Consider the following 17,601-nt stretch of genomic DNA (forward strand, 5'->3'; position numbering starts at 1 on the left):
GTATCAGGCTGTACTTGGTCTTCATAGATTTAAAATCAAACAACAAATCAGTGAACACCTTGATGCAAACAAAGTCATCACTAAAAGTCAACATGGGTTTATCAAAAACAGATCATGCCAGACAAATCTTATTACATTCTTTGACCAAGTGACAAAATTAGTGGACCAAAGGAATGCTGTAGATATAATTTACTTGGACTTCAGTAAGGCATTTGATAAAGTAGATCACAACCTACTACTTGATAAGATAGAAAAATGTGGGTTAGATAGCATCATCACCAGATGGATTTGTAGCTGGCTGACAGGCCGTACTCAGCGTGTGGTCCTCAATGGAACTGCATCTACATGGAAGGAAATGTGTAGTGGGGTGCCCCAGGGCTCTGTTCTGAGCCCAGTGCTCTTCAACATCTTCATTAACAATTTGGATGAGGGGATAGATGGGGAACTCATCAAATTTGCAGACGACACCAAGCTGGCAGGAATAGCCAATACTCCAGAAGATAGACTTAAAATACAGGAGGATCTGGACAGACTCGAACACTGTGCGCTATCTAACAAAATGAAATTCAATGGTGAAAAAAGTAAGGTTCTACATTTAGGCAGGAAAAATCAAATGCACAGGTATAGTATAGGTGGTACCTTGCTCAATAGTAGTAACTGTGAGAGGGATCTCGGAGTCCTAGTAGACAATCACTTCAATATGAGCCAGCAGTGTGCTGCAGCTGCCAAAAAAGCCAACACAGTGCTAGGCTGCATTAACAGAGGGATAGAATCAAGATCAAGTGAAGTACTAATACCACTTTACAATGCCTTGGTAAGGCCACACCTGGAATACTGCATCCAGTTTTGGTCACCACGATGTAAAAAAGATGTCAAGACTCTAGAATGGGTACAGAGAAGAGCAACAAAGATGATTGGGGGACTGGAGGCTAAAACATATAGGGAACGGTTGCTGGAATTGGCTATGTGTAGTTTAACGAAGAGAAGGGTGAGGGGTGACATGATAGCAGTGTTCCAATATCTCAGGGGCTGAGAAGAGGGAGCCAAACTATTCTCCAAAGCACCTGAAAGCAGGACAAGAAGCAACGGATGGAAACTAGTCAAGGAGAGAAGCAACCTAGAACTAAGGAGAAACTTCCTGACAGAACAATTAACTAGTGGAACAACCTGCCTCCAGAAGTGGTGAATGCTCCAACACTGGAAGTTTTTAAGAGACTGGACAGCCATTTGCCTGAAATGGTTATAGGGTTTCTTGCCTGAGCAGGGGGTTGGACTAGATGACCTCCAAGGTCCCTTCCAACTTCTTCTTCTTCTTCTTCTTCTTCTTCTTCTTCTTCTTCTTCTTCTTCTTCTTCTTCTTCTTCTTCTTCTTCATTATTATTATTATTATTATTATTATTATTATTATTATTATTATTATTATTATTTATTATTATTATTTATTATTATTATTAAATTCAGGATAACATCATACATAAGAGTATAGGAAGCCAAACATAATGCTATAGTAATGTTTGAGCTTTTACCTGTTCATTGCAAGACAGGTACTGCAATACGGTTGCAGAAAATTATCCAGATAAAATTGCTTTTGTATAAATGGATCATAATAAACTTTTGAGAGGAGTTGGACAAATATTCTATTTTAAAAAGTGATGCTTTGTCAGAAGCCCATTGCATCTCTATAAATGTGGACAAATAATGGATGCAGTTCAATGCACTACAAAATGAATGTGGAAGAGCATATTTCCATGGAAACATTTATTTTGTAGATGAATCCCATTTATCTATCTCCCCTTCCTTGTCTCTATGTTAGGGCTTGAATCTAGAGTTTCTACCAATGCCCTGCAGAATCCAAAATAGGCTTATATCAGTTACAGAATGATTTCTGCAGCATATACATTGAATAATTGGAGTAATTAAAATACATTAATATAATTGTTCTACACTTTCATCGTATTGGGAAAAAAAATTGGAACAAATTTCTCTCTTCTGTAAGAACCAAATTGCTTAACTCATACATAATAGTCCTTTCCTCATATACAAATTCTAAAGTTCTGTCTGATGTCAGCATATGACTTTAAATATGATAGTAATCTTTCCTCCAGTGATGCACTCAACTAGTGTAAAATGGTTTCGGATGGGCAAATACAAAGGGCAGTTGCTGTATTCTAACAGACTCACTGGCAAATTGCTTTTCATACAAGATAGCTAAAAACACAAAATAGCTAAACCGTCAAACTTAACCCAACAACTGTCTAAATTAGAGATGTCAAACTGCTATCTAGTTTTGCTAAGTGTTTTATGTGATCAAACTGAAGCATAGCTTTAGATTTTGTACCAATTACAGGACAAATTTTGCTAAGGTTAGCTAGTATAAAACCAAATCCAATAAAATGTAAATCAATAATTTACATATATAGAGCATGTTTATATATGTCAATAATTGACATATACAAAGCAAGATTTAATCAATTTATCAGAAAAAATGTTCATTTTCTTCCCCTGTTTAAAATATGAGCTTGTTCTTAAACATAATACAGTATAGAATCTCGCCTGCAGGCTTTACATTCTTAAAGGGCCATTGGGATTTTTTTCTTTGCTTGTTTTTATTATATAATGTATTAAATCTATTTCAGTGGATATGTGACTGAAGGCCTATTGAAACATATTGAAATATTCAAATTAAGGAGGCTTGTCTAAAATAAGCATGTTGGATAGATTTCTGGTGCTGTGTGTGTAATGCTACTCAAATAATGGGACTTTCCTCCTAAAAACCGCTCTATCTTAACCTGCATTCTCAAACTTTGTTTTAAATCAAAACATTTTTAATGTTACATAAAAGATTCTGAAGGAGATAGTAACAGGCAGAGGATAGTTATCCCTTCTATTCTTTGAACAGAAACTGCCTCTTCTGGAAATGTACATTTCTTTATAACTAATAATCAATATTGGTAATGAATAGAGAACAGAGAACTGTAGTGTATGAAAACCAGTGCAATTCCTCATCTACCTGGGGTTAACCAGGACAGGGTTTTTGGAAGGAGGAGCAGACTACGTAGGATGAAACAGAGAATACTAGGGAAAATTGAGGACAGTACAAACAGAAATATGTTTACACCTATTGTTAAAAAGAACAGTGACAAAACAGGCAATGATAGCTTTGGAGGAAATATCTCTCAAGTTATCCTACATTAGGCTGACAACCAGAAGCTTCCCATCTCAGTTAATACTATTTCAAAAGTAACATTACACAAATAATATGCTTTGGTACAATTATCTGCTTTACTTAATCTTCAAATAATGATGGGCTTTGGAAGTCTCAGAAAATCAAGTTCATTAATGTAGCAAAGATCACTCTGGACCAGGGGTGTCAAACTGCCAGCCTGTGGGCCAGTTTCATCATACCGAAGCCACACATACCCTATTGCCGGCAATGCAAAAAGAGTCGTCACGTGCTCTGGACTCTGTTAAGATGTTCAGATCTATTTGTGGAACATTCAAACATTCTGCCTCCTTTGTAATTGTGAAACATATCAGCTTTCACCATAGTTGTAAGCTTTAGCAACTGTATTAGAAGTCAAAGAAATACCAGCAATTTGAGTTTCAGTTTGTAATTACTATGAAAAGAAAAAACAAACAAGAAAACGCACACTATCCATAATCTGTTTTATTTTAACTGAAAAATATTGATAATTGTAAAAATCCCGAACATTAACTATGAGAACTACAGCACAACTATACCCATCATTCTTATTTTCAGTCACTATGCAAGGTAGAACAGTCCACGTTTTTAATATCCAGGCAATATGGGTCATCTGTCTTATAGGAGAAATAGTAGAGATCTTGTCTGACTGCCATAAGCAAGCCAGGAACACCTCGGACACCTCCAAGCTGTGACGAGAACACCACACTTGGGATAGAATCTCTGGAGGATGGAGATGGAGATGGGATAGTTCGTAGCAAATGAGCATCCTGGAGACTCCAAATTCGCGTATAGCAGTCTTGACCCACTAGGAAGAAAAAAGCAATTAAAATATGAACATAAAACTATTGAGACATTTCAATAAAACTAAGTTCTTCATCCACTGCCTTTCCCAAATTAGACTGCTTGCTATAGATTTTGGTAAAGGTGGCTGATTGTAATTAAAATGGATGAAATGGCCACACAATCTGACAAACCTAGGGGGAGGAGATCATATGTGGTACCAAGATGGAGAACAGAATGGTCTGTCTTCTGCCATTGAGCTAGTAGCTAAATTTGGGTAATAAAAACTCCAATCACCTGAGCAAAGTGAACATGTATGTGAAAAGAGACATGCCAGTTTGTCAGAGAAAAACTAACCTATTTTAGAGAATAGCAGTTTTCCTGAAATCTGGATCAATATCTCAAGCATATTATTAAAGCCAGTTAGGTGCTATTTTCATTTTGTATTAGGCTTAAAAGTTTGAAAACAATAAATACTGCTTCCAGAGTCTTTGGTTTGTTCTCAGGCCAACTTCATTTTGTATACACTAACAGTATGTGCCCTACCTTCCAGAGAAAAAAGGAGGAACCTGCCCCACTTTACATCGGGGAGGACTGTGTGGAGAGAGTTTCCTCCTTTAAATTTCTGGGAGTCTACCTCTGTGAAGATCTGACCTGGAAAGTTAACACAACCCAGGTGGCTACAAAGGCCCAACAGAGGCTTCACTTTCTTAGGGTCTTGCGGAAGAACAGGGTAGAACAACAGCTAATGACCCTCTTTTACCGGTCTACTATAGAGAGCGTCCTCTCGTACGGTATTGTGGTTTGGTATGCTGGTCTGACAGCCGCGGACAGGAAAGTATTACAGAGGGTAGTGAGCACAGCACAAGACATTGTGGGCTGTCCCCTGACACCACTGGATGACATCGCCAGGGCTCGTTGCCTTGGAAGAGTGAGGAAGATTCTCAGGGATGACTCACACCCTGGACGGTATCTCTTTACTCTCCTACCATCCGGTAGGAGATATAGGAATATAGCCAACCGTACTAACAGGCTGAAAAATAGCTTTTATCCGTGGGCTGTTAGGCTTTTAAATGGGGCATAATCTTATGCAGAATTGACTTGGGAGGCCGGTGTGTGGTGTAGTTGGTTCACATGGTGTGGTAGGATGGTTTGTTGTCACTGTGTGTTGGGGGGAGAGAGCACGGGGGGGGGGGGAGGCTCAGCTAATCTCAATGTACACATGTTGTACTTTGACAATAAAGGTTTATTATTATTCAGACCTGTTTATTATTTAATAATAAATACAGTCTAAGACCAACAATGCCATACCTGCTGAAAGAAGCCCTTCCTCCTCATTGATGTGCAAAGGAAGAATAGTATGCTCATTTTTATGACCGCTATATTCTTTTACACATTTTAGTTGTCTCATGTCCCAGAGCTTTATCTGCAAGTGATCAAAGCAACAGAAGTAATATAACTCTGTTTTAAGTAGAAGGATGTTATTGTCAGGAAAATTTTATTTTAAAAAACCCTACCTGTCCTAACATATCTGCAGCCAGGAGATACTGCTCACTTTTCAGGAGATTAACAGATGTGACTGCTGAGTCATGGAAGAATTGCCCTGCTTTCCAACTTTGCCCTTTATGGTTGCATTGACGGACATCTATACTGAAAATCTCTCCTGAACGACAACCATTATATAAAACTGGAGACTAGAAAAGCCAAGGAAGAAATTAAAACATTTTCAACTAAATCTGCCCTCAAAAACAGCCTTCATTCTTTAATAACACTTTATATTGGATTTTTTTTAGGCTACAGAAACACATAAGGGGCTGTTAATTCTAATAATATATAAATCATAATATAAAAATGGGCTCAGTAATTCTGTTTTATCCAAATGACAGTGATGATGCAAGCAGCTGAAGAAAGAGGGCAAGGTTTAAGTTTAACTGTATCATATATCTTTTATTACATGTCCCAAACTGGTTGTCTGGCAAAAAGTGGTTTACATTAGCAGCAGATTTTCTAGTGACCAAATATTCAGCATTAGTGACATTATATCATGTGATTATCTGAATAATAGGCTGCAATTTCTTTCTCCTAGAATGCCATGCCAACAAATTTAAACAGCCATTATCTTATAGCAGTTCATCTGCTTTCTGTCCTCTCATGCCCTTATTATATCCTGCCAGCATTAAGTTCTGGTGAATAAATGTATATCAAGCTGATAGCCTCTCCTACCTGGGTGGCAAATTGCTGTGCTAGAACATCACTGTTGGTATTAAATGTTTGATGATGACCAGTCGCTGCATTAGTAACAATGATTCGTTGACTTAAACCTAAGACAAACAAAAATGTTAAGTGATAAGTGTATAATAAGAAGACACCATAATAGAAATTTGAATTACTAACCTGTGCTAAAGCAGTTATTCGCCTGAGGGTTATGACACCAGGCACAAGACCAGGCTGTGGAGATGTTGAACCTCCATGATATTCCACATTGATCTCCTAAAATGAATAGGAAGATATTGAATGCTGCATTTTTTTTGTCCCATATCTTCGTTAATTCTTGTTTGCTTAATGTGTTTTATGATTTTTACTAATATTGGGCTTCACAAGTTTCTATATCCCTAACCTGAGATAGAAATCCAAGTTCTTACAATAATGTATATTATGTAGCAAAAAATGTTCACTCCTCCTGGACCAATATTGTTGTATTTTATCACACATCAACAGAAATAGTTCAAATGCATTTTCCAGGGAAAATACGTCTATTTTATAATATCTATAGATAAGACTTGTTTTCAAATTTCAGTTCCCTGTTAATATTCTCATGGATCAAAAATATATGTACCTATATGGGTAGGAATTAATGGAGTAGCAGGAGACACAACATTCTCTTCAGAGATATGTAAACATTTATTGATCTATTTAAAACATTTATATAGCCGCCTACATAATAACAAACTTTCTTTTTGTCCCATCCTCAAACAAATATGAAATACCTGTGTTAGAGGTGCTGAAGAAGGAAGCTGGGAGCAGGCTGGCACACCCTAAGTTTTCTGCAGCACCCATGAGGCAAAACTTGAAAAATGCAGTTAAGGATATTAAAGATGCAAAGAGTGTGCATAAAAGCAAACTGTGTCACACTGATAAAATCTTTCACTAGAAAACAGTAGCGTTCAGATTATATTAAACTATACAGTAAAATATTCATTCACTGAAACTAATGCTTCCATTCTGATTTTACTGATCCATTGCAATGATTTTACACTGTTCATTTGAAAGATACTGGGCAATTTTTGACCATTAAAATTCCATCCCTCTCTTTTTAACAAAATGAAAAAAGAAATATTCTTCCTCTTCCGTCCATAAAGGAGGGTGAGGGCAACAAAGGCTAAAATCAGCATTTCTTAATCTGGTTTACAAAATAGCAAAAATATGTTTTTGTTTTTAGTACAGGATTTTCCAGAAGTGCTACACTTTGTGGCAGATGTGACCCTGACTTCAAATTAGTCTGCAGCTTCAAGCCTTCTTATCAAATGGTAACTTTAAATCACTTTTTAACTTTCAAATCAAGAATGTAGTTGCATATGATTCTCATCAAATATTTTCCCATTCCCTTTGCTACAGCCTCAGTCCAGAAGGATTTAATATCATCAAGAAACCTTACAGAGTTGGTTTTTAGTTTTTTTAAAAACAAAGTTACTCTGGGCAATAGTTTTGTAATGAATATAAACTTAAGACGTCCATTATTTAATTATAAGGATATAAAACATGAGAATCCAGATGACTCAGAGAGGCCCAGCACACAGAATTCACCTTGGAAAATAAAAGGCAGATAAGCCTATTACAGCAAACAGTAGGAAAAAATTAAATGAGAAGACTGGAGCAACTGCTAAAAAAGATGCAAAAAATTCAATAGGCAATACTACTTTGGAATGAAAGTAACTATACAGAAAAACAGGAATATGTCACTAAGGTGTATGTAGGCCTCAGTAAATATTTTATTAAATCTTGTACATGCTTCAAACTAAACAAAGAGCAACCAACAAAAATAAAATGAAACCATATTAAAACAGATTGCAATGAGGACTATTCAGACAACCAGAAAAAGAATTCAAAATGGGCTCACAAAACCTATCTGGCGGAAAAGCTTGATTTTTATAGGCAGGGGTAGAACTGCTATAAACATAGCAGCAACTCTACGGCATTTCAGAATATATTAATTAGTTGAAAGTATGAATCATTAATATTCTGCTAAGCTTGTAAGCCGCCCTGAGTCTTCGGAGAAGGGCGGGATATAAATGGAATTAAAATAAATAAATAAAATAAATAAAAAATAAATAAATTCATTTTAATTGCTTACTAGACAACCTGAAACCTGTTGGGTCATTGCTTTGGAGAAATGTCCTTACCTAAACAGAGAAGCATAATGACTGCAGGCAGGCAGGAGAGGAAAAAAAATCATTGGGAGTGGAAGCAACTTCCAATATCCTGGTGGCTGCCCGCTTAGGTTTCCTTGTGGGAAGCCGCCAATGAGCCCTGGAAATCTTCCCTTCCCAGTAGGCAAGTGAGTGATTGCTGCCAGGTGGGGGAGGGAGCAAGGGAGTGTGTACGTGGCCAGCAATATAGCGTGACTGGACCATTTCTCCATTGACCTTCTCCCTGCAAGCTTCCCACAAGAAAAGACTTTGCTAGCAAGAAAGGTGGCAAGGAGCACAAAAGCATCAGCAATCATTATCGGTCCTTTCTGGATTTCCCATTAACTTGAGGAACCGTCAGAAAGCGCTGAAAATAAGGACCAAGTGACTGCAGATAAACACGGCAGGGGCACTGAATAGCAGCAGCGCCGTAGTGTTGAAGCAGCAAACAAACAAAGAACAAAAACCACATTTCAATCCCTGGGAAGTAATGGATTCCAGCAGTTGATGACAAAGTTTTGCCCTACAGATGCAGTGTTTTGCCCAACTGAAGGTTACAAAGTATCAAACAGGCATGGAAGTTTTAGTAATATATAGATCAGGGGTCTTCAAACTCGGCCCTTTTATGACTCATGGACTTCAACTCCCAGAATTCCTCAGCCAGGTACGCTGGCTGAGGAATTCTGGGAGTTGAAGTCCATGAGTCATAAAAGGGCCGAGTTTGAAGACCCCTGATATAGATGGACATGAACAGAACTTCCTTTTTAAAGGCCAGGTTGCAATGTAAAAAAGAAATGTATAGGACACATCCATTGCATCCAGCCTAAGTTATGATAAGCAAAATACTACAACTGATCAAGTGGGAAAAAACACATTCTAACAAGTTCTCAGGTTAATTACTCAGCAGAACTCAGATTATTCTATTCATACAAGAACCAACACACTGACAATTTGTAATACTTTTTCATTCTTACCCAGTATTTTAAATTAAACTGCATAAAAAGACATTTATATCCCATCTTTTAAAAACAGTCCAGGGCTAGAAATATAATAAAATAATTAAAACCCCAAAGAGAAGCATTAATGCCTAAAATAACAGAACTATTATTTACATAGCAACAAAATGTCAGCAAAAAGGATGCCTTTATGAGATGTATTTTGGAAAGCCCTTTCACTTTACATACAAGTGGGAGCATCTAGAGGATCTACACTGACCTCAATAGGGTCAAATGAAGAAAAGAAACCCATGCGATATCTCAGCTCTGCATTGTGAAGCCATAAAACCCCTGGAGTTTAAATAGGGGTTGGAAAAACGATCAGGAGCTACTACAGTTACTTAGAAAGAAAAGAAATGAGTTCTCAGCATCTAGAACACAGCAACATGTTCTAAACTACACATTCTGAAGCAATCCATACATAATGAATAGCCTAGACCGGGGGATAGGCAACCCCCAGTCCATGGACCAGTGCCCAGCTGTGGCATGCAAGCAACCGGTCTGCACAAACAAGCAAAGCCCCATCCGCGGGATACAGGCAGCACACAAAACCATGCACCCTCCGGTCCGTGGAAAAACATCTCTCCATGGAACCAGTCCCTGGTGCCCAAAAAGTTGGGGACCTCTGGCCTAGAGTAGGATAACTGATGTGCATCAGCTCAAACTGGTGGAAAACACTCTGGAGTATAAGCCAAGAAAACACCCAAATTCTTTTTTTACAAAGAATTTATCCAACTCAGGAGTTGTACTGAATTCTACAAAAACTTCTATCACAAAAGTTGAATTGAGTTCCACTTGGGTGCTATATTTACCATTTTTCAACCCTTGAATATTCTGCGTTGTTCCTTTTTAAAACTCATTTAACATTTCATTTTGTAAAATCAACCAAATATAACTTAACTAAAACCATCAACCATAATGTTTACCAAATAAAACCTTAACCACAAGTTTATAATTTATGTCATCAAAAGATATGAGTGACTGCAGGACAGAATACCTTCCGATTTGTGAAACATGGGTTATCATACATCTCTACGGTAAGAGAATTCTTTCCCAAACCACTGAGGTCGACAATTCCATATTTACATCCTCCTCGTTCTGCATCGTTCACAGTGATTATTCTCTCAGAGGCAGTGTCTGCCTGCAAAAAAAGATGTGAATTACTCTACAGTTTTTCTCTGAAGGCACATCCACTGATATTCAATGATGGAGAATATTTTTTATTCCTTTTAAACTGTTAATGTCCCCAAATGTCATAGTTTAACACATGTCAATTTTTAATTTTCTTGGTTGATATTTCCTAATAAACACAACCAGTTGCATAATGTTTCACAATATAACATCAAACATGTCAAACGTTTCTCTCATCTCACAGTCCCATTCTAGCTAACTGTTGCATTCTTCCAAATGTTTCTTAAAAAGAATTTGTAAAAATACTTAAGAGAATATCTGCAAGAAAAAAAAATCCTTAATGTAAAATCATATTATAACCTTAATGTAAATATTATTTATTGGGCTTATAAGTTGCTCTGCTCAACTGACTCTAAGCGGCATACCATTCCATAAATCTGTAATCTGAGTTAAATATATAATAAAAATTAAAACCCAACAAATCTGCCACCATACCACAATTAGTTTAAAACTGTTGCTTCCAGAAACTGAAGAATTGAGGTTCTCAATTTCTAATTTCCTTCTCTGCATGCAATTCACCTTTAATTCATGAATCAGTCTACATAAGAAAGCAAAACAGGGACAATTAAGTAAACTGAAACTGAATGTCAATAGAGACTATTACTTAGCTAAAAGGCAGTTTTCAATTGCTCAAAAATCTCCAGCCCTGTTTATTCCAGTGTTTTAACCAGGCTATTTGGTTAAAGTTATTTTTTAAATATTAGATGTATATGGGATACACGTATATATTAAAATAACATTAGCTGATCAAAGGTAAACAAAACCCTAATAATTACAAAGATAAATAATATCCTAAAATAGAACGTATCCATCCAGGAAGAGCCTCTTGAAGGTCCCCCAACTTCACACAGTGTTTGGGGCCACAGATCAAGTGATAAGATCTTGTTGATGGTAGACCCTACTGCAGACATGTCAAACACAAGGCCCGGGGGCCGGATCCGGCCCGCAAAGTGGTTTCATGCGGCCCGCGAAGCCATCCTGGAAACAGGGAGGGAACGGCCCCCACTGCCTTGGCCCTGGCCCAGAGACCCTCCTTCTGCCAGAGACCCTCAGATCTGTCCCACTCCTGCCCAGGCCCCCAAAGGCACCCTTCATGCGAACGATGTAGAGCTGGCCACGCCCGCCCATTAGGCCATACGCACTCTAGCCACGCCCACCCAGTAGGCCACACCCACCCTGGCCATACCCACCCGGCCCCCAGAGGGCAACCGCAATGCTGATGCGGCCCTCAATGAAATTGAGTTTGACACCCCTGCCCTACTGCATCAAACATTTTATGCCTATCTTTACATGTGGCCCCAATTCATCCTGACTTCAGGAAGCAAGTTAAAGGGTACCATTATAGTGTACTTTTGACTTACAGTTTTGTTTGCATGATCTTATGAATGTTAGTATTTTGATTTTTTTTAAAAAAAAATGTATTATATTTAAAATATTGTATACTGCTGAGAGTCTATGTGGAATGGGCAATTTAATAAAACTGTCACATAGGTAAATCAGGATAAACCCATAAAAATACAATGTCTCCAGAAACAGTCACCCCTGGTATTAGGTTTTAGTCTAGCAAACAGATTCTCTTTTCTGCGGGACTATTAAGGTCAACACTATAGTGTAAAAGCTCTGCAACATAAACAGGTCTTAAAATATCTCACCTGCAATAAGTGATAGAACTATAGAAACCTAATTGCTTCTTGCGTAAGATAATTGAAGAGTTCAGCCCAGATCTGGGTGTTTTCTATTGAAAACAATAAAAAACAAAATAATGTTTCTTGTTCAGATTAAATTATGTGTGGTTACCATTTTAATATCCAAAAATCGAATGGATTTCATACAATAGTAGACCCCCCCTTACTATGGTCAAACCAACAGTTTAGGATTGCAACTAATTGTTATTAGCACAAAGATTTATAATGAAACTCAGATGAAAATAAAGAGAAGGCTACTCTCTATCACAAAACTAATTTTAATGAGTCAAAAGGGTTTAAAAGCAGGTACGAAATGTTAGCACTATGTGACAGTAATTCAACCCTACCTTTACCATTTTCTCATCCTCTTTTAAAAGTTTTAACCTTTGCCTTTCCATCTCTTTCTGATGAATACCCTCCTTGGTGAGAGGATTACAGTTGTTATGCCCAGGAAGTAAACGAAAATAGCGATTCTTTTCAGGATCATAATAAAATCCTGGTAATTCTTAAAAAAAAGAGAACGACAGATCCTATTATTAGAAGGCTCTTTCAACTTCTTCAAAACTTACACAGTATTGCAGTTTTAGGATCGGGAATAGGAAACTTCATACTTCCAGTTCAATCCAAAGAAGTTCCTTTTGTTTGTTATACTACAAATAAGCATGGCTACTAAAATAGTAATAAAAATCCAGTCTGAACATCTGACTCACTGTGTGACAAACCATGATAAAAGATAAGAATCATTTATACTAGTAAGATTAAAATAACTCAAAATAAAATTCAGCAAGTAGAACAGCAATGTTTATTCTAAAAATTTTTAAATGAATTTTATGTAAAAGTTATCTAACACACTGTCCTCACCAAAAAGCAACTATACCGTGCTTATACTGTACATTTTTCTCAAAATATTCAGACTTTAGATGCACTTTAGATACCAGTTATGGTAGTTATAAAATAGCCAATCACACACATTTGCTGCAATTAGCAAAATATTTGCATCTGAGCAATTACATAAAATTGTCTAACAATCACAGTCTGAGAGATTAGGAAAGAGTGTAAACTGTATAAATTACGTGAAAAAAAATATGTCTTCCTATGTTAATACTTGGGGAAAAAGCGATTGTTACTAAAAACAGTCATTTTCTATTTGTCCATAAAATTTGTCATTTTGAAAATTGATTTATTTTTAACCATGAAGGAAAATCATGTTTTGAAAAGTTTAATGACTTTTTTGGCTCAAACCTATAAAAGTAATAGAAACCTACCTGGAACAGACGAACTTTGGCATGAATGGGAAGATGCAGAGGGTGATTCAGTTTGGCTTCTACCTGAGTCCTGCAAGCTTTGCAATTCTCTTTGTTCAGGCCTATGAATATGTGAAAAAGAAAGAAATAAGAAGATAGTAGACAAGCTAAATAATGAAGCAAACACAGAAATACTCAAGGGCTAAAAGTTTACAAAGAGCAGAAAATGATGTCAAAAATTCCACTGCTGCATATATAGCACAATATCGCATCTGAACTATATCTTTAAATTCGTTTCTCAGGCCTTTCATTAATTTACTGAAGCAGCTGACAAGGCATGGAGGGTACTGAGAAATGGCCTCCATTAAACTAGAGAATCTTGGAACTGCAGGAGAAATCTGCAGTTAATAGAATTCTTGGTGTCTGCCAAACATGTTTATGACAGCAACTAGCATTTAGAAGAGGCTTTACCATAGTGCCAATAAAAGCCCTCTCTGCCATGTCCTCTTAAATCACAGAAGAGTAGTGATAGCACAGCAATTCCTTTCGGGTGCTACATTGAAAAAACCTTAATATGCAGCTGAGCTTCACAAGCGGAATGTATCAGCATTTCTTAAGGATTACCCCAATTAGTAATAATAAACCAAAACATAAAATGTTCCAAGTACTACAGTATAAGGATGGGTTACATGACCTTAAAAGTAGCAAAGCATTTATAGTAGATAGAAAAAAGCAAACCCATACAGTATAAATTTCTGGCACATAACTTTTAAATAATCTACTCTCTTTGAAATGCATTTTTAAAAGGCCAAAAATAAACACTTGCCTTTCAGTAGAATGCTGATGGTGGAATACCATGTAAGGTTGGGTATTACGCATTTGTCTCTGATTACGCTGTTCATGGTTTCTTCTACCTCGCCACCTATTTCTCTTCATCTCTGTAATGAATAAAAGTACTTTAAAATATAACTTAAGCTTTTTGAGTAATGTTGATAGCTTTGGAATTCAATAATCTACCAGAAAAATTAATAACAAGCATGTCCACTTAAATATTTCAAAAAAAAAAAAAAATGGTGGCCACCATCATGATCTGCAAATCTAACACAGACAGGAGAACTTGTTCCACTGTGCATACAAGAGTCATAATTAGGCACAAACTGTCCACCAGTTTGTAAACAAGTTCATCAAATTGACCCTTTCTTTGTACAAATTTAATAATAAACCGTTATTGTCAAAGTACAACATGTGTACATTGAGATTAGCTGAGCCTCCCCCCCCCCCCCGTGCTCTCTCCCCCCAACACACAGTGACAACAAACCCTCCATCCTACTGTGAACCAACTACACCACACACCGGCCTCCCAAGTCAATTCTGCATAAGTTCACAGAGATTATATCCCATTTAAAAGCCTAACAGCCCACGGATAAAAGCTATTTTTCAGCCTGTTGGTATGGCTGGCTATACTCCTATATCTCCTACCGGATGGTAGGATGGTAATCCAAGTATGCAACGTATTCCAAAATTATGCATAAATGGTCCATCTTAGGAACACTTCATTTTTAATAAATATCATTTACAGGAAAAAGTACAGGAAGAAAGAAAAGTCAAACTTAACTCACTGTCACTATATGGACATAAACCTTTTTTTCCCACGTCAGTAAATAAATTGTTGCTGTGTTTTTGACTTTTTAGTCAAGCCTACAATCTGATATGACCATACTGCACGGGTAGGCAACCTTGGCTCTTTTATGACTTTGGACTTCAACTCCCAGAATTCCTGAACCAGTCGGCTCAGGAATTCTGGGTGTTGAAGTCCACAAGTCATAAAAGAGCCAAGGTTGCCTACCCCTGCCCTATTGCCTCCAATCCAAGAACTATTGTAACTAGAACTGACTCTGTTTTAAACCCAGGTAAGCTCAATATAGGGGCTACAGGTAAGCGAAACATAGTGATTTGCGTTTTTTGAATTTATTAAATTTGAACTTCTGCAAGTACTAGCTTTAGGGGACGATTAAGCTGGTGTAAAACATCAAGATATGTTTAGTATGGCAGTTTTTATCTGCAGTGACTTAGGCTACTCTCTTCACATTATTACTCTGCCCCAGTCGCATGTTGCCTCCAAGGATTTCTCCCTGTCTTCATTTTGTCTTTACAACAATCTGCTTAGTTAGCTCACGCAGAAAGGGATTACCATACAATCATCCACAGACTTTAGGGCTTAAAGATTTTTTTGATTCTGAGTTTCCTCCACATCTAGTCTCTTATCCCAAAGTGCTTCAAAGTTCAAGGAAGATGGTACCAAAAACATAAGCAAAAATTCTCACATAACAAGCTCAATACTTGGAAATCCTGCAGATGCATCCATCCATTTCTCTTGGGGAAAAAGCAATAAACATTTGTTGTTGTGGGATCCTTGGTACCCTCTGAGCTTGTTTTCTTCCAGACATTTCATTACCACATAACAAAGCTCAGAGAGCATCAAGGGACGCACAGTTCAACCTTGAGCTACAAATATTCTCTCCTATCAGAGCTGAGGAAGCTTCTTGGATGAGAAGCGAAACATCTTCAAAGAAAAACAAGAAAATCCAGTTGCCTTGTGAAGAAAGCTCCTTTGGGTCTCGTAATGGAAGTTTGCCATTGCTTTCTGCTGGGACTTTTTTTTAAAAAAAAAACATTGTTTGACTTTGACAGCCTTCCATCCAAGTCAGACTCTGCCTAGTTTCTCGAAACCAACTAAGATCAACTAGGTGACTCCCACGATCGTGCAGTTACGCAGTTCGCCTTTTAGATCGTCTGCCCCGTGCAGGGATCCAATCCAAAGCCTCCGGGAGAAATGGTGGCTGCCCTCTGCTTCAGCCTAGCCACCTCTGAAGAGCTTGCCTGGTTCCTGGGTAACCACACCATCTGAACTCTCCATCTCCAAAGCACCCGAGAGCAGGACAAGAAGCAAGGGATGGAAACTAATCAAGGAGAGAAGCAGCCTAGGACTAAGGAGAAACTTCCTGACCAGTTAGAACAATTAATCAGCGGAACAACCTACCTCCAGAAGTGGTGAACGCTCCAATAATGGAAGTTTTTAAGAAGAGATTAGACCAGGGGTCTTCAAACTCAGCCCTTTTATGACTCATGGACTTCAACTCCCAGAATTCCTCAGCCAGCATGCCTGGCTGAGGAATTCTGGGAGTTGAAGTCCATGAGTCATAAAAGGGCCGAGTTTGAAGACCCCTGGATTAGACAGTCACTTGTCTGAAATGGTATAGGGCAGGGGTAGGCAACCTCGGCTCTTTTATGACTCATGGACTTCAACTCCCAGAATTCCTGAGTCAGCTTGGCTGGCTCAGGAATTCTGGGAGTTGAAGTCCACGAGTCATAAAAGAGCCGAGGTTGCCTACCCCTGGTATAGGGTTTCCTGGCTTTCCTGCCTGAGCAGGGGGTTGGACTAGAAGACCTCCAAGGTAAGGTCTGTCCTGTCCTATCCTATCCTTAAATGCCTGCCTTTTTATAGGGACTTCTCTACGTTCGCAGAGGAGCCCTCCCGCTCTCCTTCAATCTGCTACCACCGGCCACGAGCAGAGGAAGGAGATTTTACGCCCCGTCCTGCCTCTTTCTCCCGTCGTGAAAGCCACGGATCTCACCCTCGCCACGAACCCGCCTAACCCGCAGAGGAAGACTTCGTTTTCGCTTGCATCAACCTCTCGGCCACCCGGAGATTTCAATTGGCCAACAGCGGGCGCCTATCCCGTCGCGCGTTCTTTCCTCGACGCGGAAACAGAAGGTTCCGAGGCATTCCCTCTGTCACGTGGCCTCGTTCCCTTGCCCCTTAAACAGGGGTAGGCAACCTTGGCTCTTTTATGACTCGTGGACTTCAACTCGCAGCTGGCTCAGGAATTCTGGGAGTTGAAGTCCACGAGTCATAAAAGAGCCAAGGTAAAAGAATCGGGTCACGCGATTGTCCGGCCTTGGAGGAGGAGGAGGGAACTTACTAAATACATGCAGAAGTAGGCGGTGCGCTGCGGAGAAATGAGGTTTTAACTGGAGAATGTGCGAATGCGACTCTTGACAACAGAGAGATACGAAATAGGTTTACTGTGTGAC

The 17,601-nt window shown here is 38.4% G+C and overlaps 1 protein-coding gene across 11 annotated transcripts; it reads right to left on the reverse strand.

The window, feature by feature from the left end:
- Positions 1 to 3,647: 3,647 nt before the first annotated feature.
- Positions 3,648 to 17,247, reverse strand: DCAF4 (DDB1 and CUL4 associated factor 4). Of its 11 annotated transcripts, none has more exons than XM_081315453.1 (14): positions 17,142 to 17,247; positions 14,333 to 14,444; positions 13,528 to 13,628; positions 12,616 to 12,767; positions 12,230 to 12,312; positions 11,013 to 11,115; positions 10,384 to 10,527; positions 7,740 to 7,789; positions 6,973 to 7,052; positions 6,380 to 6,475; positions 6,209 to 6,306; positions 5,503 to 5,679; positions 5,297 to 5,411; positions 3,648 to 4,010 (listed from the first exon to the last, which is right to left on the reverse strand). In XM_081315453.1, the coding sequence occupies exons 2-14, from the start codon at positions 14,440 to 14,442 to the stop codon at positions 3,757 to 3,759; spliced, it is 1,563 nt and encodes a 520-aa protein (XP_081171579.1). In that variant the 5' UTR covers positions 14,443 to 14,444; positions 17,142 to 17,247; the 3' UTR covers positions 3,648 to 3,756. The 11 variants fall into 11 exon arrangements, with proteins under 11 accessions (XP_081171579.1, XP_081171581.1, XP_081171573.1 ...); XM_081315455.1 differs by having other exon boundaries at positions 11,097 to 11,115; positions 12,610 to 12,767; XM_081315447.1 differs by having other exon boundaries at positions 12,610 to 12,767.
- Positions 17,248 to 17,601: the final 354 nt, after the last annotated feature.

Source organism: Vipera berus (genome assembly GCF_964194415.1).
Source record: "Vipera berus genome assembly, chromosome: 1".
Taxonomy (NCBI): Eukaryota; Metazoa; Chordata; class Lepidosauria; order Squamata; family Viperidae; genus Vipera; species Vipera berus.

Excerpts from the sequence above, each read along its gene's own strand:
- DCAF4 (XM_081315447.1), bottom strand. The coding sequence starts at position 14,442 with ATGAAGAGAAATAGGTGGCGAGGTAGAAGAAACCATGAACAGCGTAAT. Across the intron at positions 7,053-7,739 it reads CATCTGGATTCTCATGTTTT|GTTTTGCCTCATGGGTGCTG; the intron begins ATATCCTTATAA and ends TGCATTTTTCAA. Across the intron at positions 6,307-6,379 it reads GAATAACTGCTTTAGCACAG|GTTTAAGTCAACGAATCATT; the intron begins GTTAGTAATTCA and ends TGTTTGTCTTAG.